General features: G+C 40.9%; 2 protein-coding genes and 1 long non-coding RNA gene across 6 annotated transcripts in view; 2 read left to right on the top strand and 1 right to left on the bottom strand.

The window, feature by feature from the left end:
* Positions 1-27527, top strand: part of IRAK4 (interleukin 1 receptor associated kinase 4) — a 125085-nt gene that overhangs the window by 34323 nt on the left and 63235 nt on the right. The gene's annotated exons all lie outside the window — the stretch shown is intronic.
* LOC136052922 (uncharacterized) lies at positions 368-11068 on the bottom strand. Of its 2 annotated transcripts, XR_010622579.1 has the most exons (4): positions 10847-11068; positions 9406-9465; positions 686-1404; positions 368-523 (listed from the first exon to the last, which is right to left on the bottom strand). It is a non-coding gene; the product is annotated as an uncharacterized LOC136052922 (long non-coding RNA). The 2 variants fall into 2 exon arrangements; XR_010622578.1 differs by lacking the exon at positions 9406-9465 and having other exon boundaries at positions 10847-11066.
* TMEM117 (transmembrane protein 117) overlaps positions 11175-27527 on the top strand; it is a 205720-nt gene continuing 189367 nt past the window's right edge. For 2 of the 3 annotated variants that reach the window (XM_065743440.1, XM_065743442.1), the window contains exons 1-2: positions 11175-11308; positions 13004-13308. In XM_065743440.1, coding sequence (XP_065599512.1) covers positions 13032-13308 — 277 coding nt within the window. In that variant the 5' untranslated portion in view covers positions 11175-11308; positions 13004-13031. Of the gene's footprint in view, positions 11309-13003; positions 13309-27527 lie in introns of those variants that run through there. The other variant, XM_065743441.1, reaches the window with a different exon arrangement.

Genomic DNA, 27527 nt, shown 5'->3' with positions numbered 1-27527 from the left:
AAGTAGATAACAGAGACAATACCACTTCTACAGCCAGATTTGCTTGTAACTTCAAATATGCAGTTGTGAAAAGTGTTCATGACAAATAGACTATAGGGATAAGACTTCTGAGCATGCTGTTGTTAACTGTTTGTCTCAATATATAGAGCTCTAATCAACCAGCATATTATGTTCAAGTGAAAAGGTATTTCTTTATAATGGCTGGAGTTTAGGTATAGTCTACTATTAAGAAAGGAACTCAATACTCCTTTGACATTGTAACAAGTGATTTTTAGTTACTTATTAGTAAGTTTACTTATTAGTTATTACTTACAAGTAATAGTTATAAGTAAGTTTACTTATTACGTATAAGTTTACTTATTAGGAACTCAATACTCCTTTGACATTGTAACAAGTGATTTTTTCTTACACTAAAGGGAATCTCTCATTTTATGTATTTCAGTAAGTTTTTATAGCAGTACAAACTTCTGTATGTTCTCATATTCCTTTCTATTTCTGATAAGTGAGCAAATAAGCCATCTAACTCTGCATTAGGGTGGTTGAGGCACCATCCCTAGCGCTGTTCAAGAAGCGTTTAGATGAGGTGCTAAGGGATTTGATTTAGTAGTTGGGTAGGGATAGTGATAGGAGGATGATTGGACTAGATGATCTTGTAGGTCCTTTCCAACCTTATGAACCTATGAACCTATGCATCATAATATTCATAATGTGAAGGGCTTTTCTTCCTGGCTGCCCGTTCAGTTGACACAGTAGGTCTTATCTGTAGGTGACCTGGGACATGGTAGATAGACAACTATTTAAGCTGAATTGCAGTGTAGTTGATAAAAAAGGATGGGAGGTTCCTAGCCACTGTTATAGATGCTATCCTGAAGGTTGTAGACAACTGATTCTTTTCACATTTTGATATACCTCGACAATAAAAACCAAACACTTAGTGAAATAAACTAAACAAAGCACAGTTGGTGGCAATTCCCATGTTTCTTACATCGTTCTGTTCTCTGAAGTATACAGTTATATTATAAAAGAGTTGATTCTGAATATGGTTTGCTGTTATCTTTGTCCACTTCTATCTAGCCCATATTCTTATCTGGTAAATGTGGCACCTATATTCTCTGCATACATTCAGAGCGTAATGGGCAGTATGATAACCAAAGTGTCTCATGGACTCTGGAACTGTAAGGTTATGAAATTCTTCCTGTGGTCCATTTTTTAGTTTATTTATCCTAATAGTAGTGACTAATTAGCATGTTGGTACACTGCAAGATCATTGTGCAAAATGATCTGTGATCCAGCCACGCTCCTGGACACATCATGTTCTGCCTTCACGGTGTGTTATTTGAATGCATTCCAGAAGTGCATTAAATGGTATCACTGGTATCTCAATGGTTCTTCTTGTTTCCTTTCCTGTACAATGGAAAAAAAAAATTAATTATTTAAAACCTATGTTTGCTTTATCGATTATTGATGACAAGGTCAAAGAAATTTGTCTTGTGCACAGAGTGTGCAAGACATTTTTAGCAATCACATGATACTCAAAGTGGTTTGTACATCAAACAAAACAAGAAAACTTTTAAAGACCTCAACAGCTGGCATAGTTTTATAAATCACAATCTTTATCTTAATCAGGGGATGGTTTGTGCTCAGGAGCTTTCTTCCCATACCATTGTAAGGTCTTAAATCAGACTGGACTCTGGAGGAAAATTGTGTAGAAAACAGGCAGGACACGATCTGTTCTAGGAGCATGAACGGCTGGAGATGTACTAATTATCTGTAGCAAGGTACGATGATAATACAGCAATAAGTGAAGCTACTGGTCTTCATTTAACAGGAGAGAAGTCTTCTTGCCACTAAAAAGAAGCTCTGCTTCTCACTTAAATAATGTAGATACATAACATTTTATGGAAATAAACATCCTTTTTTTTTTTTTTAATGGAGATGAACAAAATAACCAAAACGACAAAAAACTCACCCACAACTACAAGTCAAGCATCAGTCTGTGTTCATGTAAAACCTTCCTCCGTGTCTCAAACTAGAAACATTGTTCCAATATCCATTTACTATTGAACAGGCTGAGTACATTGGATGTCTTTCAGCAGCCTCTCCTGTCATGTTTTCGTAGGTTTACTCTAACTTCCACTCCATTGTACTTGGTAACTATTTTTCCACGAGAAAGAAGATGTACCTGGAACTGATTCAGTCCCATTTCCATGCTCATCCTGATAGCACCAGGTAGTACCCAGTGCCTGTAGAAGGACCCTTCAGAAAGCTAGTCAGTGCTGGCAGAGAGCCACCCAACACAATGCTGACTAGATTTAGAATAGGCTTTATCTGCCAAGACTGGTAATTACCTTCTGCAAGGGGAGGCCTGTCTGCTCAGTAGTCATTTCTCAGCATAGAGCAGTATTCAAAATGTGCATGATCTCATAAGCAGGTATGTAGTTTGGAGTAATCTGGAAAGTAGGTATTCTCTGTGAGATCTCCTTTCTCAAATATTCCTGTCTTTAAGAACATTCAACAATAGTAATAGTGATCAGGTGAAAATGAATGGCACAAAAATGAGAAAATAAAATGAGAAAATACTTTTATTCTTTCTAGTGTTATATGGAGGATATCATGATTCTACTGAAATCAATAAGAAATCTATCAGTTAATTCAGTATAGACAAAACTTCACTAGTAGAGAAGTAGTAGAGATCTCTTTGTAGCATACGATCTATGATGATATACTGGTGCAGTGCTAGTGTGGATCCCATCATTTTCCTTGTGATCTCAAAAAAGAGCTACTGGGCAATATTCTTTCCATATCTATTTCTACTTCCTTCTGCTACTTGTGTGAGGTAAGTGCCCTGAGACCTTGTGAAATACTGACACAACAGCACTACGCTGATTATGTGCCAGTACTTATCTTGTTTTCCATTGCTATAGAGATGCTGTTTCCTTTCATGATGACGTACAGTTAGTACAAACTAATATCAAATGAAGTAAAAGCAACTCTGGCCAAGGCATTGTTTGCACTGTGTGTTGAAGACACAATGTCCTTAAGCCACTTCCTCCAGCAGTATCTGTACTCTGCTTAGGCTGTTTATGCTGTAGCTGGGGGGTGTAAAGATTTGAAAATGTCAGTCTTTTGCTGTATATTTTCTCATCCACTTCACCTATCGTTCCTGAGATGTCATTTTCCTGCCTGATTCTTCATGGCTTATATAGCTGTGGACATATTAGATCTAATCTCACATTCTCTTTTGCTGGTTCCTAGTATGCTTCTCTTTGCTGCTTTATAGTTTATACAGTTTTATTTAGGAATTAAGAAAAGGTTCAAGTTGCTGTTAGATAAATCCACTTTTTGATGTAGGCATCATGATGAAAGCTATGACCCTCTGAGGTATTTCAAAACTGAGGTGAAAGAATGCGGGGACCTGGGACAAAGGATACCTTCTACTCTAGGGGCCCCACTGTGGGAGGAGAACTCAGTCAGACAGGTCTTTCTCCTAGCTCAATCACAAGTGACACCCTGTTTCTATCTCTTAATTATTATGGAAAAAAAAAATTAGTGAGAAAATGTCCATTAAGTGGAGGTTTTATCCCAAAGGGCCTCCATTAAGCCAATTAAGGGTTTTATTGCTACTTGTCTGTAGAAAATATTCTGAGATATGTAAGAAAAAAACTTGTACCAGAGATCCTTATTCTGTACTGCTTACTGTTTAAGTAGACAGAAATGCAAAGGAAGGATGGGCAAAAGACCTGCAATGAAACCTGGAGAGTAGCATTTGACTAGGGAAGCAATCCTGCCCCTGTACTCAGCACTGGTGAGGCCCCACCTCGAGTACTGTGTTCAGTTTTGGGCACCTCTATTGAGAAAAGGATGCTGAGGAGCTGGAGCAGGTCCAAAGAAGGGCAACATGGCTGGAGAAGGGCTTGCAGAATATGCCCTGTGGGGAGTGACTGAAGGAACTGGGGCTGTTTAGTCTGGGGAAGAGGAGGCTGAGGGGAGACCTCATTGCTCTCTTCAAATACCTGAAAGGTGACTGAAGTGAGAGTGGGATTGGTCTTTTCTCACTGGTGACAGGTGAGAAGACAAGGGGAAATGGCCTCGAGTTGCTCCAGGGGAGGTTTAGGTTGGATATAAGGAAACACTTCTTAACAGAAAGGGTGGTTAAGCACTGGAATAGGCTCCCCAGAGAGATAACTGAGGCACCATCCCTGGATGTGTTTTAAAAACCATCTGCGAGTGGTCCTCAGGGTTGTGATTTAGTTATGGATTGTTAGAGTCAGTGTAGTATGGTTTGTTGTGGTTGGACTCAATGATCTTGAAGGTCTTTTCCATCCTGAGCAATTCTGTGATTCTATGGTAGTTCACTTCTAGCACTGAAGCCTGCTCTGTTAGTGCTGAAGCAGAAAAATCCCTTATGTGTACATTCAAACCAGGTGTAGGCTATGTTTCAGCATAAGTGGAAGGTTCCAGTAGTTCTTTTTAGCTCCAAAGGATTCTAGAGTGTACTTGTTGCTGGTCTTATAGATGAAAGAAAGTTCACTTAAACAAACTAAGGACATTTTGACTGTGTGGTACATTCTTGTTCTCTTGGGCACTTACTCCAAGTGTCTGTTCATTTTCAATGGATTTCCAACTGTTAAATAAATTATTGCGTTTCTCATTGTAAGTTGTTTTTTTTTGGCATAGCTATGTTTTTTCACAGTGCATTAGTATGAGCTCGAAATAGCAACCATTTGTCACAGGATATTCTTTGGCTATTGAAAAAGAGTCTATTTGCATAGCATACTGCATATCCCTATATATGATGAGAACAAGCTTTAAAGAAAGGTCACAAAGCTTGGTCTTCTCACTGCTTATTCAGAGCTGAAGATCTGTCAGCAAAGAAACCCCTCTCTAGGCATAGCAGGGTATATGTGATTTTCTTATTAACTATCTTCAGACTACGATTAGCTATCTCATGTTTAAAGCTGGTGTATTTTATTATGTTCAGTGAAATTATTGTGATTCATTAAGTGATGCCATTCGGACAATCACTCAAGTCATTAGCAAACAGAACTCAGTATTCCTAGGGTTTGATTCACTGCCTGGAGAAGTCAAAAGGAAGGCCTCAAAGATGGTGAAGGTTTTGAGGGCAAGGTATATGAGGAGCACCGAGGTCCCTGAGTTTGTTCAGCCCTACTTCTGTCGCCCTCACTGTGAAGAAGGATATTAATGTGGCTGAACACTGATGATTCTTTTCTTTGCCTAATACAGAAGTCACACATAGCTGAATGCATCTGTATGGCCAGAAGGTATCTAATTAGTGATGTAAGTTTACCTAAATAGCTACTTCTTTAGTGATTTTATCTAGGCTAGATGCGTGTTGCTTATCTATCCAAAATCAGCATGATTATTTGAAGTAGAATTCTGCTTACTAAGAGTAAATTTGCTCTGGATGAACAGAAATAAATACTTTACATAAGTGTAAGTTTTGCTTATTATCTGACTATCATCTTCAAAGCTTCCAGTACAGCTTCTGCTTTATCCTTGGAAGGTCTTTTATCATGTGACGTCAGGACTGAAGTTCTGTTTCACTATATGTAAAAGGTCACACAATTCTACATCTTTTAGTCCATGTTCCATCAGTATTGCAAAATTAGATCTATGTATCATATACTACTCAAATTTTGGTTTTGTGACTTAACCTATCAACAGTGATGAAATCATCCCTTGACTTCATAAAGTTTATTGGTAAGGGTAAAAACATACACAGCAGTCACTCATATCCCAAAAGTCCCCTACCATTTTTAGCCAGAGCATCATTTATTTTTGTTAAAATCTGTATCTGTTTTTTTAACTTTTCTTCTTGTCACATAAAAACAGGATGTATAATTTGTTTTGAAATATTTTAGATTGTATCCAACAAATCAAAGAGCCTAGAGATTTAGCATCAGAGCTGTCCCTTTGCTGTTATTTTTAGTTTCCCTCATCTTTGGTGTTTTACTCTTGTTTCATTGATGAAAATATTAAATAGACCCACAAATATTTAGCATGAACGAAAGCCTATTGGTTCACCTGTGTATTGCATATAATGTTGATTTTGAGTCATTCTAGCTCTTTCATTGGGATGTCAGTGGGGATCTGTTCACATACCGTTTCAAGTATATTTCTACGTAGGTACTACAGACTTAAAAAAAAAGTGGTATCTCTAAAATGACATCAGAACAGTTTTGCAAATAGTATTTTCTGCCAGCTCATTTTATTGGTGTCTGTTATTGCAAAAATAGAGGCACTGGTTAGGCCAAAATCTGGGAAATATTCTGACTCACACAGTGCACGCAGGGAATGCGTGGCTGCACAGCTTGCCCCACAGCCTGGCATTTGGCAATTCCAGTTCTTCTCCCTTTCATTCCTTTCTGTAATTGAGTCCTGAACCTGCCTTTCCCATTACTTTGCCCATGCTTGCTGTCAGACTGATGAGCCTATTATTAAGTAGGTCATCCTATTTACCCTTCAAATATTGTTACAGTATTAACTTTCTTCTGTTTCTCTGAAATTTCCTTAGCACTTCAGAAACTGTTAGGAATCAATTTCAATAATTAACATTGCTGCCTAAACTCTACTTCCATTTATTTTTCCAAAAACTCGTTGACCTGCCATTTTAAAAGAAATGTTTAATATATTTTGCTGATCTTTACTGTCCTTTTATGTTATTGATTTACAAGAAATTGTTTCAGTGTAATATAATATGAAAGCACAGCTTATGTTTACTAAATATACAACAGAAATATTGATTGAATAATTCTGCTTTTCTACATTCTTTTTGGCAATTCTATTATTATTTTTTTTTACATCTAATTGTAACACACTAACAGGATTTGCACTGTCATTGTCTCTAAGTTAACATTCTTAGTTTCAATTAGATACATATTTCTGTCATTTTGTTCTTATATTTAACTCTTCAGTTATATACTAACTTCTGTTTCTCTCTGCATTTTTTTTCATGGTTTAATGTGCTACTCTTCTCTCTTCTTTTAGACAGTAAGAAGGCATTGAGGAAGCAGATAGCACACAGTGGCACTGCTGAGACTGGTTGCCATAACCATAATGGAGGAATTTCAAAGGGAGAAATCTGCTACTCCAAGGATGTTATCCTGCAGGTGCATGGTGACTGGCTGGGATGGAGTTAATGTCCTTCATAGCAGCCTCTGTGGGGCTATAGCACACCACTGTTTTGGCTACAGTTGAGCAGTACTCTGGCCCACTCCCACCCCAGCAAGCAGGCAGAGTAGGCAAGGAGCTGGGAGGGGACGAAGCCAGGACAGCTGACCCACACAGACCAAAGGGATGTCCCATACCTTCTAACGTCATACTCATCAATAAAGGCTGGGGTGGGAGGGCAGGGGCTGGCTTCTGAGCTTGCTGTTACTCAGAGGCTGCCTGGGCATCAGGCTTTCTGTGGGACCTGGGACATGGTGAGTGATTGCCTTCCAGCACTTTTATTTTCCTTCACTCACTAAACTGTCTTTATCTTTACCCATAAGTTTTCTTGGATCTGCTCTTCCTGTTATCTCCCTCACCCCCTGGAGGAGGATGTGGGGGGAAGCAAGCCCACAGCTATGTGGGTGCTGAACTTCTGGCTGGAGTGCTGGAGTCAGCCCACAATAGCAGGATGGAAGAAAAACCCATTAGGAGCATAGTCCCTGACTAATGGGGTTTTGAGGTCTGAGAGAATGAAGTGCTTTTTCCAAACAGCAAGCCAGGGAGGAGGCTGTGTGCAGCCACAGAAGTAAGGAGTGGGAGGACAGAGCTGGGGCTTTAACCTTGAGAAGGGGAGGCTTGAGGAGGGCTCTGGACGTCTTACTGAAGTGTATGTAAATCTGATAGGAGGGGTAAAGTAGATGATGCTGGACTTTTCTCGGTGTTATTCAATAGGCACAAACAGAAACACAGAATGTTTCATTCAACATATGAAAAGAACTTTCTTCCATGAGTGTGGCTGAACATTGGAAGAGGTTGCCTAGTAAGGTTGAGGAGTCTCCAACCCTGAAGAAACCCCAAACCCATCTGGACACAGCCCTGGGGAATGTGCTCTTGCTGTCCATACTCTGAACAGGGGGCTGGACCAGTGGAGCTCCAGAGGTGCCTTCCAGCTTCAGCTCTTCTGTCATCCTGTGATATTTCACAGCTGTTAAGCATTCCACAGTTTAGTGGATTAGGTAGCTAAGCATAGTTTCTTCTCAGAAAGAGTGGTGAGGCATTGGAATGGGCTGCCCAGGGAAGTGGAGGTGTCACTGTCCCTGGTGTTCGAGAAACGTTTAGATGTGGTACTAATGGATTTTGTTTAGTGGGAATGGGTCAGCAGTTGGACTAGATGATCTTAGTGGTCTTTTCCAACCTTTATGATTCTATGAATTTTTCCATCTGTACAGTTACCCTTTAATCCTGGATTCACACAGAAAACTACAGGTTGTTGTTACAATGAATTGCATTTTCAAATATTTTATTCCTTGATCAGAGCAATTACACCAATCCTGCAGCCTTTCCACTGACAAAGCAAGCACTCTTGTTTTGGCATTAAAGAAAAGCAGAGAAACCTGTCTGTTAGTACAGCGTCATTATTTTGGAGCGTGGTCCGGTGCCAGATGGGGCTGTGAGAGCAGCAGTCCTGGCAGGGAGCTGAGCACTTCCAGGCTGACGTGCAGAAGGCCGATCCTCATCCGGGAGAGTAAAAATGACTTCACAGAAATTAAGACCGCACTGAGATGTATGTATGGTTAGTTCCATACTCTAAGCTCTCCACTGGAAGCAGTGTTAAAAGGTAGGCTTTACATGAGCACTCCTTTGTATGAGGAGATCTGGTAAAAGTTTCATTCACAAATACCAAAACTAGTATTTGAGGAAGACTCACTGCAATGATTCCACCTGCTCCTCAGGCTCACCTGGCTCCTGTCACTGCTGGCCTCCCAGTTACTAACTCTGCTGTAGACTGTTTGTGGGTATTCTTCAGTTGATGAACAGGTTGCAGGCCAGTCCCTGGATGCTAAACGCTGGTCCTAATTAGTCATCTTAAACTATGTGCTAACTGTAGCGTTTTGGGAATGTATTTCATAGAAAAAAAATTTATGAAAAATGAAGTGGTCCAGCTCTTTTTTGTATATATTTAAGTGAAATATATAATAAAAATTAAAAAATGAAAATTAAATAAAATTCACAGAATCACAGAACCATAGGGGTTGGAAGAGACCTCTAGAGATCATCGAGTCCAACCCCCCTGCCAAAGCAGGCTCCCTACACCAGGTCACACAGGTGGTCTCCAGAGGAGATTCCACAACTCCCCAAAAAATAGTGTACCCAAGGAAGGTACTTATAAGAAGTTTGGTGATGGAGGTATATGGCATGGTCATGCTGCTGGCTACTTTAATAGAAAATTACTTGATTCTCACATGCTCAAGTTATGTCACGGCCTCAAAAAGTTGCTCATTGATTTACTGTCTGAAAAACATGTAGAGGAACGCCCTGTAGTGTCTCCATGCAAGCTGAGTAGCATTTCTTTTTTTTTTTTCCCACGTGTAGGTGCATGAAGTGTGATCTGTTTGCCTCTTTCTCTGTGGATTCTCATCAGAATCCAGGAACGGGAGGAGGCTGAGCATGGTAGTGCACACGGAGCTGTTGCATGAGCTGGCAGTGCTGCACGCTGTGTTTCAGCACTCTCTAGTCACACATGATGTTGTTTTTTTTACTCTGAATATTTTAAATTCCTGTTTACTGTAAAGATAGCTTGGGGGCTGGAGACTGGAGTTGAATATATTGAAAGTTACATCTTTCTACTTTAAAAATGAGGACCTTGTTGTTTTTTCCATTAAGGAAGAAGGCTCTGGGGAGACCTCATTGTGGCATTCCAATACTTGAAGGGAGTGTATGAACAGGAGGGGAAATGAGTGTTGACATGGGTTGATAGTGATAGGACAAGGGGAATGGTTTTAAACTAAGGGGAGATTTAGGTTAAATATTAGGAGGAAGTTTTTCACTCAGGGTGGTGATGTGCTGGAACAGGTTGCCCAGAGAGGTTTTGGACACGCCATCCCTGGAGGCATTCAAGGCAATGCTGGATGTGGCTCTGGGCAGCCTGCTCTAGTGGTTGTCAACCCTGCCCATGGCAGGGGGGTTGAAACTAGATGATCTTTGAGGTCCTTTTCAACCCAGGCCATTCTATGGTTCTATGATAAGATAATGTGATTGTGCCAGACAACTTCAGCGCAGTCACGTTTATTTGCAAATAAATCAGCAGGGATGCATGAGCATTCAGCTGGTGCTCCTGTGGTAATGCTGCATTTCCACATGTGCCTCAGAGGAGCTCGGCCACATCCACCCCCTATATCTTGGCTCAAGCAGCCCCACGTATATGACAGAATCCGTGTTTTAGGTTCGATGCTCTATTTCAGCTCCCTGTATCAGTAGAGTGGCAAGACTTTCCACAGTCCTAACGAAACGCTGAGGCAGCATCTAGCAGCTTCAAGCATCGGGCAAACCGGGTTCGTACTGCGCCGAGCCCCTGCCATAACGCAGTGCTGTGAGCATCCTGCACATGTTCTCCCGGGATGCCAGCAATACCGGCAAACCGGCACTAGGGACCAAATCCCGCGTAGAAAGGCTCTGCTCTACAATAAGGCTGAAGTGCAGCGTCAACACGGCTGTCAGGCTGCACGGAGGCATCGGCCCGGCACGGCGACAGCTCGTTTGATTGCCTGCACGGCGGGGACCTGCCGCGGCCTCGTGACAGCCTCCCAGCGATCCGATTTAAGTGCGTATCTCCCTTCCTCCGCTTTTCCTCAATCTCCCGAAGCGCCGTCGCCAGCCCCGTGCTCCGGCTCACCTCGGGGGAACGGAGACGCGACCCTCATTTCCCACCTACGGCCGATTCGCTTCCCACTGAAGCCAGCGCCGAGCGTCGCCCCGCTCTCACTCCCCCTCCTCCCGCTCCGGGCACGGCCGCCGGGACCCCGCCGCAGCGCCTGCGGCACAGCCGGGGCCGCCGCCGCCGCCGCCGCCTCCCCGGGAGAGGACGGAGCGGAGAGGAGGGGCCGCGCCGCCGCTCCCGCCGCAGCCGCTCCCTCCCCGCGGCGGCCGGGGGCGGGACGCCGCGGCAGCGCCAGCGCCGCTGTCAGCGCCCGGGGGCTGGGAGGGGGGGTGGGGGGGCCCAGGCGGCCGCGGGCTGCTGCGGGGGCCGCGCCGGCCGCTGACAGCCGTTCCGTGCCGCCGCCGCCGCCGACGGCCGCTCCGCTCCGCGTCGAGAGGAGCCGCGGCAGCCGCGCTCGCGGCGCGCACCCCGGCGGCGGTGAGTGATGCGGGAGCTTGGCCCCGGCCCCCGGGGGCACGGCGGGGCTGCCCGGCCTGCGGGGGGCACGGCGCCGTCTAACAGGTTGCGGCGGGAGAGGGGTGCGCGGCGCGCGGGGTCGGGCTCGGCACGGCGGGAGCGCTGCTGCTGTTTCACACGGTGGCTCCTGGGGCCGCGGCTGCAACCCGGCATCCTGGGGCTGCCGAGATGTCAGCGCATGCAGTTGTTTATCTCCAGCCGCGCTCGGGCTTTAAGAAGGTTCGGATCCGCGAGGAAATAGGGAAACTTTGCTCCTCTTAACAGGAAGATAGGATAACGCAGTTTGGGGCATCGTTATGGTTCTTAAAGGTGATTTAACCTCCCCAAAGTGCTGCTCCTGGGGCTGCTGGGCACCCAGTGACCCCTGCTTGAAGTCGCTCCGTTCATAAAGTTGTCACAGGGCTGGCACTTGCTTCTGTCGACTGTTAACTCTAGTGTTTTCTGCTTTGTCGTCTGCAGTGCATATGTTACTTGACGCTGTTAGTTCTGAGTGTTGACTAAAAAATCTCTGGATGTGCTGAGAGCTTTGATTCTTTTGCTTCTAATGGATACATAATTACTTGTAATTGTATCAAAATACTTCTGATTACAGGGTTAATTTTGAAGGGACTACCTAAGGATTGACGTTGTCATCTGAGCTGTTTGTAAGTTTCCAAAGTGAGACACATCTGTAGTCCAGGAGGGGATGGATAACGGGTTGCTTTATTTAGGCCTTTTGCTGGCGCTGGGATTTGATTATTTTTTCCCACAGGGTAGATGACATTTGCAAAAAATCTGTGCTGTTTACTTGAGCACACTGTATCCTTCAAGGAGCGTGATGTAATAAACAAGCAATATTATTAGATATTCCTTTTTTTTTTTTCCTTCCTACACTTTGAGTCCCTTTGAATAATTGCAGTGTTCCACAGCACAAAGGCCTTACATCTTTGTGAAAACAGAGCGGTTCAGAGGGATGAAACAACCAATTTGTTGTGAGTAGAAAACAAATCAAATGACAAACAGCTGAAATGTTAACCACATACCCCACTGCATTTTCCTGCATCTGTTCCACATAAGTCGACAGGTTTCCAAATACAGCTTTCCTATTTGTAGAACGTGGTGCTCAAGGCACTTCTCTTTCCTGGTCTTGAAAATATCCATAATTACTAGTGTGCTCCCTGAAGCTGATGAGATTTCTACACGCTTCCCTGGGCTGTAGGAATTAACTCTAGGAACTTTTCCATCATGTCATTCCTTCATAGAGGTGAAAGTTCCTTATGGAGTGAGGGACGGGCCTGTGAGCATCCAGGAGGTGAGGCAGGAAGCGCCTTCACTGCGCTCACTGACATGTTCCATTCTCATGTAAAGAGAGAGGATCAGTCCAGGTGTGGCATCAGAATTTGTGAAATACGTGTTGTGTGTTGGAGAAATGCAGGTGGAAGGGTACTTAGGATTTCCTGTAGCCTGTCTTGTTCTCACATGCTGTGTTTGCACGCCCTGCTGTGCCCTTAAAGGGATAATACAGAAATGTCTGAGACTAATAATACTGTGCTATAGTATCTATGTGGGTTATTGCAAATGAGGGACTACAGGGTAACTGTGATTCACGCAGGTGTCTCTGGTGTTTCCAGCATTCTTGGTATGTGTAACATTGTGCATTTGTGTCTTTACACGCAGACAAAGAGGAGCTCTGAAGCGTCCGAGGATGGATAAAGACTTCCGCTACTACTTCCAGCACCCGTGGTCCCGCTTAGTTGTGGCTTACCTCGTGATCTTCTTCAACTTCTTAATATTTGCCGAGGACCCGGTATCTCACAGTCAGACGGAAGCCAATGTGATTGTTGTCGGGAACTGCTTCTCCTTTGTAACCAACAAGTACCCGGAGAGCGGCGGCTGGAGATGCCTGAAGGTGCTGCTGTGGCTGCTGGCCATTCTCACAGGGCTGATCGCTGGGAAATTTCTCTTCCACCAGCGCCTCTTTGGTGAGTTCTGTGATGTGCACACGGACCTCCTACTGATGGCTCAGTCACTTTGCCTTTAAGCTGTCCACTTGCTGCAGTTTCATAAGCTTTGCTATTAATTGCTTCAGATGTGTAGAGCTGCACAGAGCTCGATACATCAAAGCATGCATCGCTGTGGAAATTAATGCCACATCTGCTTACGTGAATGTAATTCACGGTAATTTCAGTCAAAAAAAGTCTAAAACCAGAGAAAGCTGATGTTTGAAATAACTGAGAGATGGGTGATTTAAAATATTAGGAAATAACTTTGTCTTCAAAGCAAATTTTGAATCTTAAATAATTTTGTCTGCAATCTACAGAAAAGGCATTGGTCCTTTAGACAGTGACACTGAATGTCTTGGCAGAATCACAGAACTGTAGGGGTTGGAAGTGACCTACAGAGATCACTGAGTCCAAAACCCTTGCCAGAGCAGCTCCCTAGCCCAGGTTGCACAGGTCGGCACCCAGGTGGGTCTTGAAATCTCCAGAGGAGACTCCACCACCTCTGTGTGCAGCTGTGCCACTGCTCCGTCACTGCACTGTGAAGAAGTTCCCACACATATGTGTGTAACTTCCTATGCTTCAGTTTGTGGCTATTTCCCCTCGTCCTATCACCACACACTGCAGAGAAGAGTCCAGCCTCGTCCCTTTGCCTTCTGCTCCTTAGATATTTATAGAGGTGGATCAGAAGTCCCATAAGTGGAATGTGGGTGGCTGCTGTCAGTATTAGGAGACCTATGATAAGGAAATCCTTAATGAAAACAGGAACTCTACAGAAGCAGGAGCTGTCCTGCCACCTCTCAGTACAAGAATAAGTTAATGAAATGAAAAGGTAGGAAATGGAAAAAAACATGACAGCAAGTGCCTTTATTTAGGAGATGTGACTAAACTGGGAAACTTACTGCCCATGGCATGACTGAAGGGAAGGGAATGACCCTGGACTAAATTCTGAGACTGAGAACTTTGGTGTAGGCACCTAGAGATAAAAATATCTATCACTGTCTTAACTGACTCATGTAGTAAATGTAGAAAACATTGCATCTGAGGGCTCGAGGCTGTTTGAGTTTTAGAGATAAGTGGAAATCGCAGGAAAGGTTATTTCAGTCTGCCAGCTGCAAGTGTTTGATTCTGGGTATGTCATGGAGGTGCTGCTGGAGTGGGTGGGCCAAGCCTGTGTTCTTGTTCAGTTGGGGCAGCAGGATGGATTGTTGCTGAACACCTCACAGCACATGAGTAATTGGCCATTTCCTCAGCCTGCCTCGCTCTATTAAGATAAAAAGAGGACTGGTATTGTTTCAATAAATCAAACGTAAAGCTATTATGTCAAGGAACAAATAAGAAAAACAACTCTAAGAGACTTCTCTTAAAACATGAATTCTGAAAAAATGGTTGAGCATCTTGCTAGCTATTTGGTGGACATTTTAATATAGTGCAGTGGTAAGTGTAAAACATCCCCATGGAGATGATGTTTTACCTTAGTTCCTCGGTGCTGCATTGAGCACTGTTGTAACACTGTTTTCAGTTCTGACTTCCAAAACTGAGGAGAGATTTTGTTCATTTGGAGAATATTATGGAAAGTAATGAAAGTGATGACAAAATTACAAATTGAGCATTATAATGAGAGGATTTAGAGGATAAAGGAAAGGTCAGAGAGTGACTTGCTCAAATTTGACTTGAAGGACAGAACCTTCAGTCCAGAAAATATATTGCAAGGTCCAGTGCTTGGATGTGGCAAATAGCCAAAAGAGTTATTTTTTTTTCCTGTAACTGGAAGGCTAGATGGTTAGTGGAACAAGGGATAGGCTGGAGTATTGTCAAGAGAAGTGAAATTTTCTTCTGGATAACATGTTCTACTCTGGCTAGGTAGGTTATTATGATAATTCTGGATTTAAAGTGTATATCACAAAGAGGACATAGCTTAATGTGAATTTTAAAGTGTCTTGAATCACATTACTGCCTGAAGAAGGCTTGCCCTTCCTTCAATGACTGCTGCACGTCCGTGCTCTTGAGTAATTGCTCGGTGAAACAGGTTTGGGAGCGTAGGCACGTTTGCAGTATCCACCTTTTATTTCCATGAAGATCATATCTGATCACACAGATATTTGTGGCAGCACAAAGAAGGAATCAGTGCTGGGAGGCAGCAAGCAGCCAAGAGATTCATATCCGTGATGCAGTGCTGCCTTATGGATGTTTACGGTTGTGGTCCGGGGGAGCGAAAGGGATGTAGATATGATCTGATCCAGGCTAGCTGCTGCAAGCTCAGTTTCAGGGCAGTTTAAGCCAGCATGGCTCTGCCCCAGTCCCACCCAGCTGTGGGTTTTGGGCCTGCCTCGAGCCAGTGCTGCTATGGATGCAGCTGAGCAGAGAGCCAGCCTGGGCAGGAAAGGCTCATGGAAAACCAGTTGCTTCTGCCATCACTTGAGTGCTAGTGTTGATGCCAAGGATGGTGCAGCCAAATAGCCAGGGGCCATGGCAGCCCAGCCTCATGTTGACTCTGGTGCTGTGGGATGGCACCCATGCTGCGTGGCCATGCGCATGGGCCACTGCTTGTGATGCACTGAGAACAGATGGTGGCCTGCGACTGACAGCCTGTGTGACTGACAGCCTGTGTGACTGACAGCCTGTGTGACTGACAGCCTGGCTGCATGCTGTAAACTGGCATCTGTGGAGAGTGACAGCATTGGTGTGATGATGATGTGGGCTTATGAGGAGGCTTTTAGCTGGAGTGTATGTTTTTTGTCTCCAGAAGATTTGCACAGCCCATGCTAAAATCTTTCCTGATGGTTACTTGACAATATTTTAAAGTCTTTACTGCCTAGAAATCCTGCTTTATATCCAAATCCCTAGCTTCAAGCACTACATACGTTCAGCCTATTATTGCTTTTAATTTCTTTATTTCAAAAGGGATACTGCAAAATATTTGCCTTTTCATATAGCTTGTTCTTGTTTTGTTTCTTTTTTTTTTATGTGTAATTGTTGGGCATCATTTTATTTTTCGATCCTTCTGCATTTATTTATATTTCTCTGTTAAATTCTGTTTGTAGAGGAAATTGTGACTGGTTGTTTCTTGTAGCCTGTACATAATTTCCTGCTGTCGGGAAACCAAATAGCACCAGTCAATCTCCTTGTGTCAGATCTTGGCTCACAGCGTGTGCTGCAAATTGAAATTGAGAAGGATTAGTCTGCACATCTCACTTAAGATGAAGAGAACTGAAAAGGATTTTCTTTCCATGTGCCCTTCCTGCTCTTTTGTCCCTTGTCTTCTGTATTTCTTGCTGCTGAGTGTGCATTTGAACTAAAAAACCAGAGTTGTGAGAGCTGCATTGTAACACAGTTTACCATCTATAAGACAGTATTTGATAACCATGACTATTGTGAACTACAGAAATAACAGGATTAAGCTCAAGCATGTTATGTTCCTAAAAATGGAAGGAGAGGGGTGATAGCCTAAATGTTATTTAAGTTTAATCTTTCTGAGACTAAATAAAGATAAGGGAGTAGGTAAACTATATTGTTGTGAAATAGAAATCATGTCTAGAAAACATGGTGAAGTATTTTTCATAGATAATACTCATTGTCACCTTAGAACAATAACCTCTTTGGACACCTTCAAGACACTGCTCATGACTCTGCTACACTACATTTCTTGCTATTCAGTCAAGAAACAACTTACTTCATTTAGTAAACATCTCCAGTGATAAAAATTTCCAGAGAAAGCAGCCTTTATCTAGTAAATGCTATGTATTTTCTTGGCATGTGATCAGAGCAAATGGAATTCTAGAATTGCCTTTTGGGTATTGTCCACTATATTGTTTTGACTCATCACTAAGCATATCTTGTGCTTGGTTAGCTGTCGTGTTCTGTTGTGCTTTTTATTTTGCACTGTAAAATGAAGGGTCATAGATGAATATTGGAAGTTTTGGGGAATAACCTCAGTCATTCTGTATTCTGTATGAGAGAGTTACTTGTAGAGTGGATAAGTGGTCTCTTCTTTGCCCTTGCTTAGAGATTTATTGCTTTATTTTCTGCTTTATTAAAAGCGAACAAGCTTAGAAACTGACCCCATTAGATGACAGTGTGCATTCAGAAAACACACTATCTTGCATACTTACTTAAAGGAAATTCAGTGTGGGACTTTTTAGTTCTAAGTTCAGGCTGTGTGTTTTGCATCAGTATACATCTATTACATCATGTATATCTAAAATGGTTTTTAATTTATATAGATTTTTAGCAGCGTAGGTAAATGAGAAGTATTCCTGGACAAATTGCCTTTAATTTTTTTCAGTTCAACATCTTTTCCTTGACTTATTTCCATGAGTAATAACTTAGCTCATGCTGCAAATGTACTGAATCAGTTATTCAAAGCATAATTACTAAACAATGCGCAGGTATGTGCATGCTGGTTTTTCTGATTCCAGTTCATCATAAAATCCAATTAAAACTCTGATATTACAGAGATTTAATTTCATTCATTTGTAAAGGAATATGCCCAAATTTGTAAGTACACTTAAAAAAAAAAAAAAAAAGAAGGATGGAAATTAAATGCCTAATATGCTATAACAAAATACAGAAAACAAGGTAAACAGAACTAAAGCTGTATTTGTTAAATCAGACAGGCCATCATAATACTGCAAGCAAATTTGAGCAGTTGAATAAATGTTGAATTTAATGGATTCTCTCTTACAAATGATCACAGTATACAGTTTGTCTAGAATTAAATAATAACCTGAGCTTTGTAGACAGGGAAGTGAATAAATAAAGCAGTCATTATATGAATTGCACTGAGAATTGCATGCACTAATGTCGCAGATTTTTTAATGGACAGTGGTGCCATGCTGGGACCAATTTCACAACAGACAGTTTCAAACAAAACACCCACTGAGGACCTGTTGTCTGAAAACATTATTCTCTTTGTCAAACACTTTATCTGAAAGGCTTTAAAATATACTGCAAACCTATTATAAACAGACTCTTCAGCTTTTATGCTGAGAGGTAAAAGTGTGTAACAACTGAAGCAATGAATGTATGCAGATTGCAAGAGGAAATTAGTCAGAATGGGATTTAGTCAGGGTGGTAATGTAGTACACAGGAGAAAAGTTAATCTGTTAGGCAGCTAACTGACAAAGAACACATTTGTACAGGAGCACATATATGATTAATTAGTGCCCTGAAATATCAGGGGTCATGTTAAGGTAAAATCTAGGCTGTGGTATTACAGCTAGTGTTGCTGTGGCATATTGCTTACTGGTGCTTGTGTAATGCCTAATGAACTAAATGAGAAAAAAAGATGTGCCAGGATTTCTGCATGGTTGTTTTTCAGCCAGATAGTCTCCCATTCTCGTTTGATCAGAACCATATGAACATTTGTGCCACTTTCTGTAGCAGCAAGTAATGGGTGTATGACAGTACTTACATCACACTGTAACCTGACTGACATGGCATATTATTTTCTTTTGTCAGCTCTGTAGTTTAAATTACAATAAGACCTGTCACTTAATACCCACCCACTTTGTTCCTGCTTTTTATTTTCCATTGATGATTTCAGCCCAGTAGAGAGCTACTAATTTGATAGCTGGTCAAACAAACAATCATCAGGAGCCTGTTCAATATGAATTTTGATAACGTTGATGAAGCGTATGCTGTTGAAGACATTCAAGGTCTTCTGTGATTACTTCACAGCCAATTCACCTTTTTTGTATCCAGAAAAATGTCAAAGCAATACAGTCAGATTATTTTGGTCCTACAAAATGTGTGCCAGAAGGCCAATCTAACAGCTAGCTAATAATAACACACAAATGGCTGTGAGTGTGCATTTTTGAAAGCCAGATTCCTCAGCACAAAAGAAAAAAAGAAAAAAAAAAAAGAAAACCAACACAAAACAACAACCCAGAAACACCACCGCAAGATAAAAAGACAAGAAACTCAGCCAGTCAGTAGGTTCATTGGATTCCAGCTATGGCAAATTGCCAGGATTTAAGATGTCAGTTTAAAATAAACTTTACATTGTTCATCAGGGAGACCGCAGGTGACCTTTGAAATACAAATAAAAAGTATGCAAATGACCTCCCTCCTAGTTTCTTCATTTACGCTTGTATTTTTAGGAGAGCTATAACTTCCTGCTGCTCCCTACCATAAGCTTCAGTGAGAAGAATGCCATTGTCTGCTCTTAGCATTAAGTATGGCATGTTTGATACCACATTACCAGAAGAATTTAATTAGAGATCACAGAATCATTGAAGTTGGAAAAGACCACTAAGATCATCTAGTCCATCAACCCATCCCCACATGCTCAATAACCATGTCCTTCAGTGTCACATCTCTGTTCTTGAACATCTCCTGGGATGATGACTCCTACCACCACCCTGGGCAGCTTGTTCGAGTTTCTCACTGCTCTCTCTGAGAAGAAATGTTTCCTAATATCCTACAAGAACCTCCCCTGGCACAACTTGAGGCCGTTACCAACAGGAGTCACAAAAAGCTTACTTTTGCATTGAAAACCTTGATTCTTATGGAGGCACATCTCCCTTTCCCCAAACAGCAGCATTAGACTGTGGGAAGAGCTTTGTGTGTCAGATTATCTGTAATGGGAAGGCTCTAGACAATATTTTGCATTCAGTGCTTGAAAACTAAAAATAATCTCATTGCTACTTAGTATTGATGTGCCAATTCTGTGTTTTGATCTCTTTGATGTGTCGTTCAGAATTTTCTTTCCATTCAAGATAGGGATTTTGGAATGATGCCTGTCACTTGCAGGAATGTGTCTCAGTTCCCTGATTTCTAGAAATAAAAGTGAAATTATTCCTAGCAGGATAAGTCTAGTGCAGGGGCAAATTTCTTCTTCCTTATTCCATACAGCAAAGAGATGGAGGATATATTAGTGTGGAACATGGCCTCGCAGCATGCTGTTGGAAAGCCCCAAGGAGAACATACCTCAGTTGCCATACTCTGCCCTTTTGAAGGTCCCCTTGGGCTGTCAGAGTGGCACAAAGGTCCTTCATGTACCAGACAGTGAATGTTGCAAAAACAAATCCAAAAATTTGGATCCAAAAAATCCAAAAATCCAAAAAATCCAAAAATCCAAAAATCCAAAAATCAAGTGAAAAGCTGAGTTCTCCCTTGAGCTCAGCAAAGAAGAAATCAAAGATTCCTGAGATAATATATCCAAACAAGAGGCAGAAATGTTATTTATTAAGATGAGTTAAAAAACTATAATCAAGATTTCAATTTTTGCACATTTTGTTGGCTGCCTGTACCACTTATAATTTAGTAAATACTGCCTTTTCCTTTGTTTTATGCATCTATTAACTAATCTACCAGAATGATAAAAAATATACTTTTTCTGCATATCCAAATTGGCCATCGAGTAGGTTATGACCAACAAGATGATTTACATGTGATTATCAGTTGTTTATTGTTACGACTTACAAGACTTCAGAATATTACAAACTTTATTGGTTAAATTTCTCCCACTTCTGGCTCGGTATCTGACAGCAGCGCATTGTAGATGCCAAGGAAAGACGGTGCTGATAGTTTTCCAGCCTTGAACAATTGCTCAGATTCAAACAAAAATAGGTCTATTTTTAGGTGCCTTTGACAGTAATTGTGAAGGCAAATAATAAAGCTAGCAGTCAGCAGTAGTCTTCGTTCCTGCCTACCTGTTATTAAGAAGCAAGTCCTCCGCAGATTATCACATTTTCTCATAAACCTCCAATGTATCAAGTTCTTCTTCCTCCCACTTGTGTTAAAATATTGGGGAACTTGTTGATTTGGACCATTTGCTGAAGGCCAGAAAAACTGAAATGTTTAAAAACAAGCTGTTGGTTGAAAAGAGGCAGATTCTTCTGCTGATGTCTTCCTGTCTTAAATTTCCTTGAATTCCTCTTTTGTCTTTGGCACTGGGATATGATCTTTCAAAGTGGACAGCTGCTTGAAGCTCACATACGTGCATGCTAAGTAATGTTTTCTATTTCTGGAATACTGATGCCATGGTGCTGAGAAACACACTTCTATTTAGTACTAAAGCAAAGAGGATAGCAAACCTGTGTGCAATATTCAGTCAAAGCCACGCATGCTAAATAAATAATGAAAATGAGATGTTATAGCAGAGAGGACATTAGGTGATGAGGTAGGTTTGAGGAAAATGTTCCTAGAAACTCACAGCAGTAGTATTTAATTTTAGTTCACATGGAGGAAAGGGAACAAGGCCTAAAATTGGATTAATCTTAGCTTTAATTAACAATAAAACACAAACATCCTAGCTCTCTTGCTGATCTGTGGTCATAGGTATAGGTGGACATAAAATATCAATCTTAATTCACACTTGATAGTGTAATGTGTTGGAGTTTCGTGATGTATAAAAAGTGAAGAAGATGTGAAGACTCTTCAGAATCAATGGGAGCACACTGCAGCACTGCTGCCTGTACAGGGTTGGCCTACAACTTAACCTAAAAGTCTTTCTCTCAGCATTCTGCCAACACCCATCGACACTGGAGCTCTGAGAACCTTTTTGTGTCAGATATTATCGTCTTGTCATATGTTCGATACTAAGGTCTCATCTGATTTTGTATCCTGGGGTAATGATTGAAAAATAAATAAATAAATGAGGTCTTCTGTTTGTAGCTGTACTGTACAAGTTCTTCTCCATAGATCAGCTTCTCTAGATAAGATAATATCTAGAGTTTCCCCCAGAAAAGTTACACTACTTCCTGCAGAGCGCGTGTTCCTCATTCACATTGTACTGCACTGGAAATCAGATTGACGCCTGATACAATTATTTTAGAAGACCAAAACTGAAACCAGGAGTTCCCACACTACTTAACATCGTTGTATGTTTAATCCCTCTTTTTCATTTTTATAATTAAAGACCTTATCCCTTGAGAAATATCCCATAAAGCCGTCTCATAGTATTCCGTCTTGTTGAGGGAAGCAAGTTAAGTACCTTTTAGATATTTACTTGCTGTGGCTGTAGAAATGACATAGAAAGGTGAAGTCCCTCAAAGTCTGTTTTCTCAGAGAAGGAAGAACATGTGTGTTCCTGAGTACATTAGTGTCAAAAGAGGTGTCTTCAACAGTTTGAAAGGTACTGTTTGTCTTGTGGCAGAATAATTTGTATTATTTTTAATTCTATCTTTAATCCATAACTAGACCTTTCAAGGAGTCTTGGTGAATATTCTTTGACCATGGTAAAGATAAAATTTGTGGTTGTTTTTCCTCACTGCCATACAAGATGGATCAAATGTAATCTAAGAAGACATCACTAAAATAGACACTATTTCAAAACAAGTGAAAATATTGGATTCTGTTGAAGAGGTTTGGGTTCCTTGCTCTGAAAGGGAAAAAATCTTCCTCTGAAAGAGCCAGAAACATTCAGTAGCAGGACTGAGAAAATGCTCCGTAACCTCAAGGAAGCAGGTGCCAGGTACAGTGTTCTGTGTCTCTTCCTTATCAAGACACTAGCATCACAAGATGGAGAGCATTGTGTTGGCTATTTGAATTTAAAGATTTTGTGCACTTGCAAGTTGCATGTGAAGAGTGCTGGACCTGAAAGCCACATCAGTGACACGTATTCATTATTTCTTTTTCATTTACACTCTTGAGATCCAGAATTGTATAAATGGTCTTCCACATGCAAGGAGGACAGTTGTGCCACTAGAGGTGCTTTTCTGTAATGATATTTCCCAGGAAACTCAGGATTTTTCCTTGGGAACATTTACCACGTTAAGATAAAGAGGTGTGGGAAGGGGCTGTCTTCCTGATTAGCTTGCCAGGATCTTTCTCCTTTAACCATTTCCATGTTGATCATTTGGTCCTGTCTGATGAATCAAATTCCAGAATTGTAGTGTCTCCTGTGCTTCTTTTGCCTCTTGCAGCAGCTTCTGGAGCACCACGTTTGCTTGCGTAGTACTGAAGTTTGTGAAAAGCTAAATAATCATATCCTCACCATCAGGAACTTTGTGCTTAGGGCTGACCTGAGGTTTTAATGGGTTAATGATTCACTCCTTGAACTCTATGGACACTTTCTTCCTTAACCATCTTTCACTGGAAATGGGCTTCCTACTAACGGTTGTCTATGGTAGACAGGATTTAGATACAGTACGATATCATGAAACCGCTTTCATAGCATTGGTGTAAACCATATGCTTATGTTTGAACAATTGTCTTATAGTCCTTCGTAAAAATCTTGGACCCTCTTGCCTTCAGACTTCAGACTAGTGTGCAAGTGTTCCACTAGGAGTGCATTCTGTTCCAAGATGAACAAAGAATAAACTTTTTGTATCCTTAGATAATCATTGAATCATAGAATCCTTAGAGTTGGAAGGGACATCTGAAGGCCATCTAGTCCGAATCCCCTGCAATGAACAAAGAAATCACGGCTGGATCAGGTTGCCCAGAGCCTGATCCAGCTTCACCTTGAAAGCCTCCAGGGATGAGGCATCAACCACACCACTGGGCAGCCTGTTCCAGTGCCTCACCACCCTCACGGTAAGCGATTTTTGTGACTCTCCACGAGGTGCCAGATTCACCACAGTTCACAATGGTTTGGGGTGGAAGGGACCTTTAAGATCATGCAGTTCCAACCTCTCTGCCATAGGCAGGAACACCACCTACTAGACCAGGTTGCTCAAAGCCCCATCCAGCCTGGCCTTGAATGCCTCCAGGAAGGGGGCATTCACAACCTCTCACCTTCCAGCAAAACTGGATTTCCTGCTCAGCTGAGGTAGTGACTGGTGAAGAAAATGGGCAACAACTGGTCTGTTATTCTCATACTGTGTTAATGGATAGGACATAAGAGGTTTTGCTGTTGTGTGAGAGGGCAGTTGTTGCTATTATAGTCTGTGTAAACACCTGTCCAGAACCACAGTTATCAGAGGAAAAATGGTTTTGAGAGGCAATTGGAACAGATGTAATTATCTTTCAACAGAGGAGCACCTTCTAGTGGTACTGAATGATTATGACAGGTAAATATTTTCTTCAAATAATAAAACTTAAATATGATAGATGAAAAATAGTAATGAATATTTCTGTACAATATTTGGAAAAAATTAAAACATTTTTCTGTAATTCCCTCCCTTCCTGACAAAAAAGACCCTCTGTAGTTTACCAGCATTTTGTGTACTTACTAAAAATAGTGTTTTAGCTATTCCCCCTTTGATTTTTTTTTCAGTAATGAAAATTTGGGTTCATTTTATATCCGATTGGGCTCCAAATGAAATTTACTATGAAACTGTTTTGTTTTTTTTTTTTAATATTAACACAGTTTCTTCTTTCACATTGTTTTTAGTAAATTCAGTATAGCATTTGTCGTAGTTACTTAATGTAGCAAATAATATGGTATTAAATTATTTAAAATTAAGTTTTTCTAAGATGCTGCTAAGTGAAATGGATCTGGTGGTCTAGGTGATATTGTGCATTTCTACTCTTTCCACTTCCATTCAATAAATGGTCCTTTGTGAACTCCATCACATAATATCACATAATACACACGAATGATGTGCTGTGGCAAACTAGGATTAATGAGCATTGCTTATGATATACCACTGGCAGAGTTTTCTAATGCTATTATTGGAAAATTCATTGTGTTCTTTTGTCAAATACAAAACCTCTGCTTTGAATGTGGAGGAAGGTTAAAGAACATGTAACTACAGTTCGTAGTTTTAATTCTATAAACATAATCCCCTCTTGTCAAAGTAGAAAACCTGACCTTTGTTCCTAAATACATTTTTCAGTATTTGGAAACTCCAGCCCACAGCTGAAGTAGGTCTTGCAAATATTTTACCAGTGAAAATTCACTCCATATCACAGTATTTGGGCTTGCAGCACACACTAATATTGATGCAGAACTTGACTTATTGATTATATGCCTTTTGGTGTTCAGACAAGTGTCTCCCTGGCCGTATATACACATTCTAGTTGAGAAATATATAGCATATGAAATAATAGTTTTAACTGAATCTGAAGATGCTCAAGTCTAAGTGTGTGTCCTGAACATTCACGGTAGACGAGAGAGCCTTCTTGATTGTCACTGGAATATGCATCCTCTCAGTCCCACAACACCAAGTCTTTACTTGTCTTGTGCATCTGAAGTGCAAACACCCTTTTTAACCCTGGGATACTCCTTGTGAACTGTGAGATTTATTCCCCCTGTACAAAGGAGACAGCAGAATCACAAATATTTATGGAAGATAAAATATAAAACAAAAGCCATGCTTAATCAGTGCATACTGAGGTTAGATCAGAAAGCTGTCTGTGGTCAGATTTTCTGCATACTTTATGCCTCAGAGAGAGAGAACCTTGTGCAGGGAGCTCTTTTAGCTCCTCAACTTTCCTCAGGTTACCAAAGAATTCTGGACAACAAAAAATAATGTACTTTGTTCTTAGCAAGGAGGGAGTCTAAATATTGCTAGTATTACTTTATTTTATTTTTAGTGAAAAAGCATTGTTTCATTTCCTTCAAGACACATTTTATTTTTATTAGATTGTGTGCTACCTCCTGTGTTTGACTGGCCAAGTAACTATTTTTTATCTCAGGAAAATGTAAATCTCTTCTCTGTCTTGCTCTCTGCTGGTCCTTGACAGCTCAGCATACATGTTTGTTGTGAACCTTACATTCCCTCCAGAGTAGGAGAAGCAGTGCTGTTTACCTTAGTCCCTTAGAAAATCAGTAGCAAATCTCACGGTCAAACCTGAATATCATTTATGTTCCAGTTCAGGGTTAGTGGTGGGATGGCTGCTTTCCATTGACCTCAGATATCTCTGTTTGGGGGAAGAGAACATTCCTTACTCAGATCAGGCTAAACATTTGTCGTTCATATTTGCTATTAAATAAGCATATTAGTATTGATATTAATAGCATATCATGCTATTTACATTTAAAGATATTAAACTATATATTGCACCAGACACAGTTTTCTAAGTTACTTTGCCACAGTAGTACATTTTGGACAACTACCACAAAGACCATTTGTAAACCTAAAGATGCTCTTTGATGAATGAGGACAAAATCTCCTTTATTTTCTAACAAAAAATGCTCTATAAATGCTTCTAAAAGGGCAGCATAGAAGACAGGTTGCAAGCAAACAATTTTTTGTTAAAAATAAGCTTGTGAATCAGTTTCAATGCAGTGTCAGGAGAAAAGAACAAACAATTTAAAAAAGAAGACAACAGCAGGGAACTGATAATTTTGACAAGTCATTGCTGGTGTCACTGAACTGGTACTGAGCAATAGAGATTACAGCCCTGCCCTTCAGAGTTCAACATCAGCATTATAAGGGATATAAATACTGTAGGGCTTCTTTTATTTATTGTGAAATTTGATCCAGTAAATTCAGAGAAGAAAATTATAGCTTCTACTAGATATAACGTATCAGATGATGAAATGTATTAGAGATCCATAATGAGAGAAAGGAGGAGGATTATGGAATTGCATTTATATCTCTGTCAGTAAAAAAAAAAAAAACAACAGTACTTAAAAACACTGAAAATTCGTTAAGAATAAAGAGTATGCAAATATAATGCATACTTATATGCCCTCTAAAGAAACTGTATTTGTTACTTAGTGAAGACATCTAAAGAGACATTTTTCCACAATCATTTCATAACCTGGATACTGTCACATAACAATAAAAAAATCTGCACCTCACAAACGAACACGTTAGCACTTTCTATTGCTTAGGCAGGATTTTGAGTCACTTCCCTACTGCAAATTGTTCCAATACATAATAGGAAATCAATATCTTTTTTTTTTTTTTAGTTTTTCTTTTAACTGAATCAGCACAATGTTCTAAAGCTGATGTAATAACATCAGGAAGAGTAAAGTCTCTGGTTAAAATTACATTTGAACTCTGTGTAATGGAAATTGACAGATGTGGAAAAATGCAAAATTAAGCTTGCTTGCACATTCTATTTCTGGCATGGCTTAACTCTTCCCATGTTACCAGCATTTTGCAGTTTATTCATAAGAGCAGACTGAGGTACTCCATCCAGGTAATAATAATGACATTAATGTAAAACATTGAGAAAGATGTGATGCCTGCTTGAATTCCCTGTGTCATTGTGAAGAGCAGGTGGCTTTGACCATCACTACACTGCTTTTGATTGCCTTTGGTAATCCTTTAGAGAAAAAGACCTCAGTTCCTCCAGCAGTAGAATCAATGAGGTGATTATTTTTCCTTCTGCTCAAAAAGCATTGCCTTCCACTGGTG

This window comes from Cyrtonyx montezumae, unplaced genomic scaffold (genome assembly GCF_038088225.1).
Source record: "Cyrtonyx montezumae isolate F1298 unplaced genomic scaffold, pur_monq_1.0 scaffold_3, whole genome shotgun sequence".
In the NCBI taxonomy this organism is placed as follows: domain Eukaryota; kingdom Metazoa; phylum Chordata; class Aves; order Galliformes; family Odontophoridae; genus Cyrtonyx; species Cyrtonyx montezumae.
Note: the sequence above shows the minus strand (reverse complement) of the source record. Positions and strands in the feature narration are given on the sequence as shown.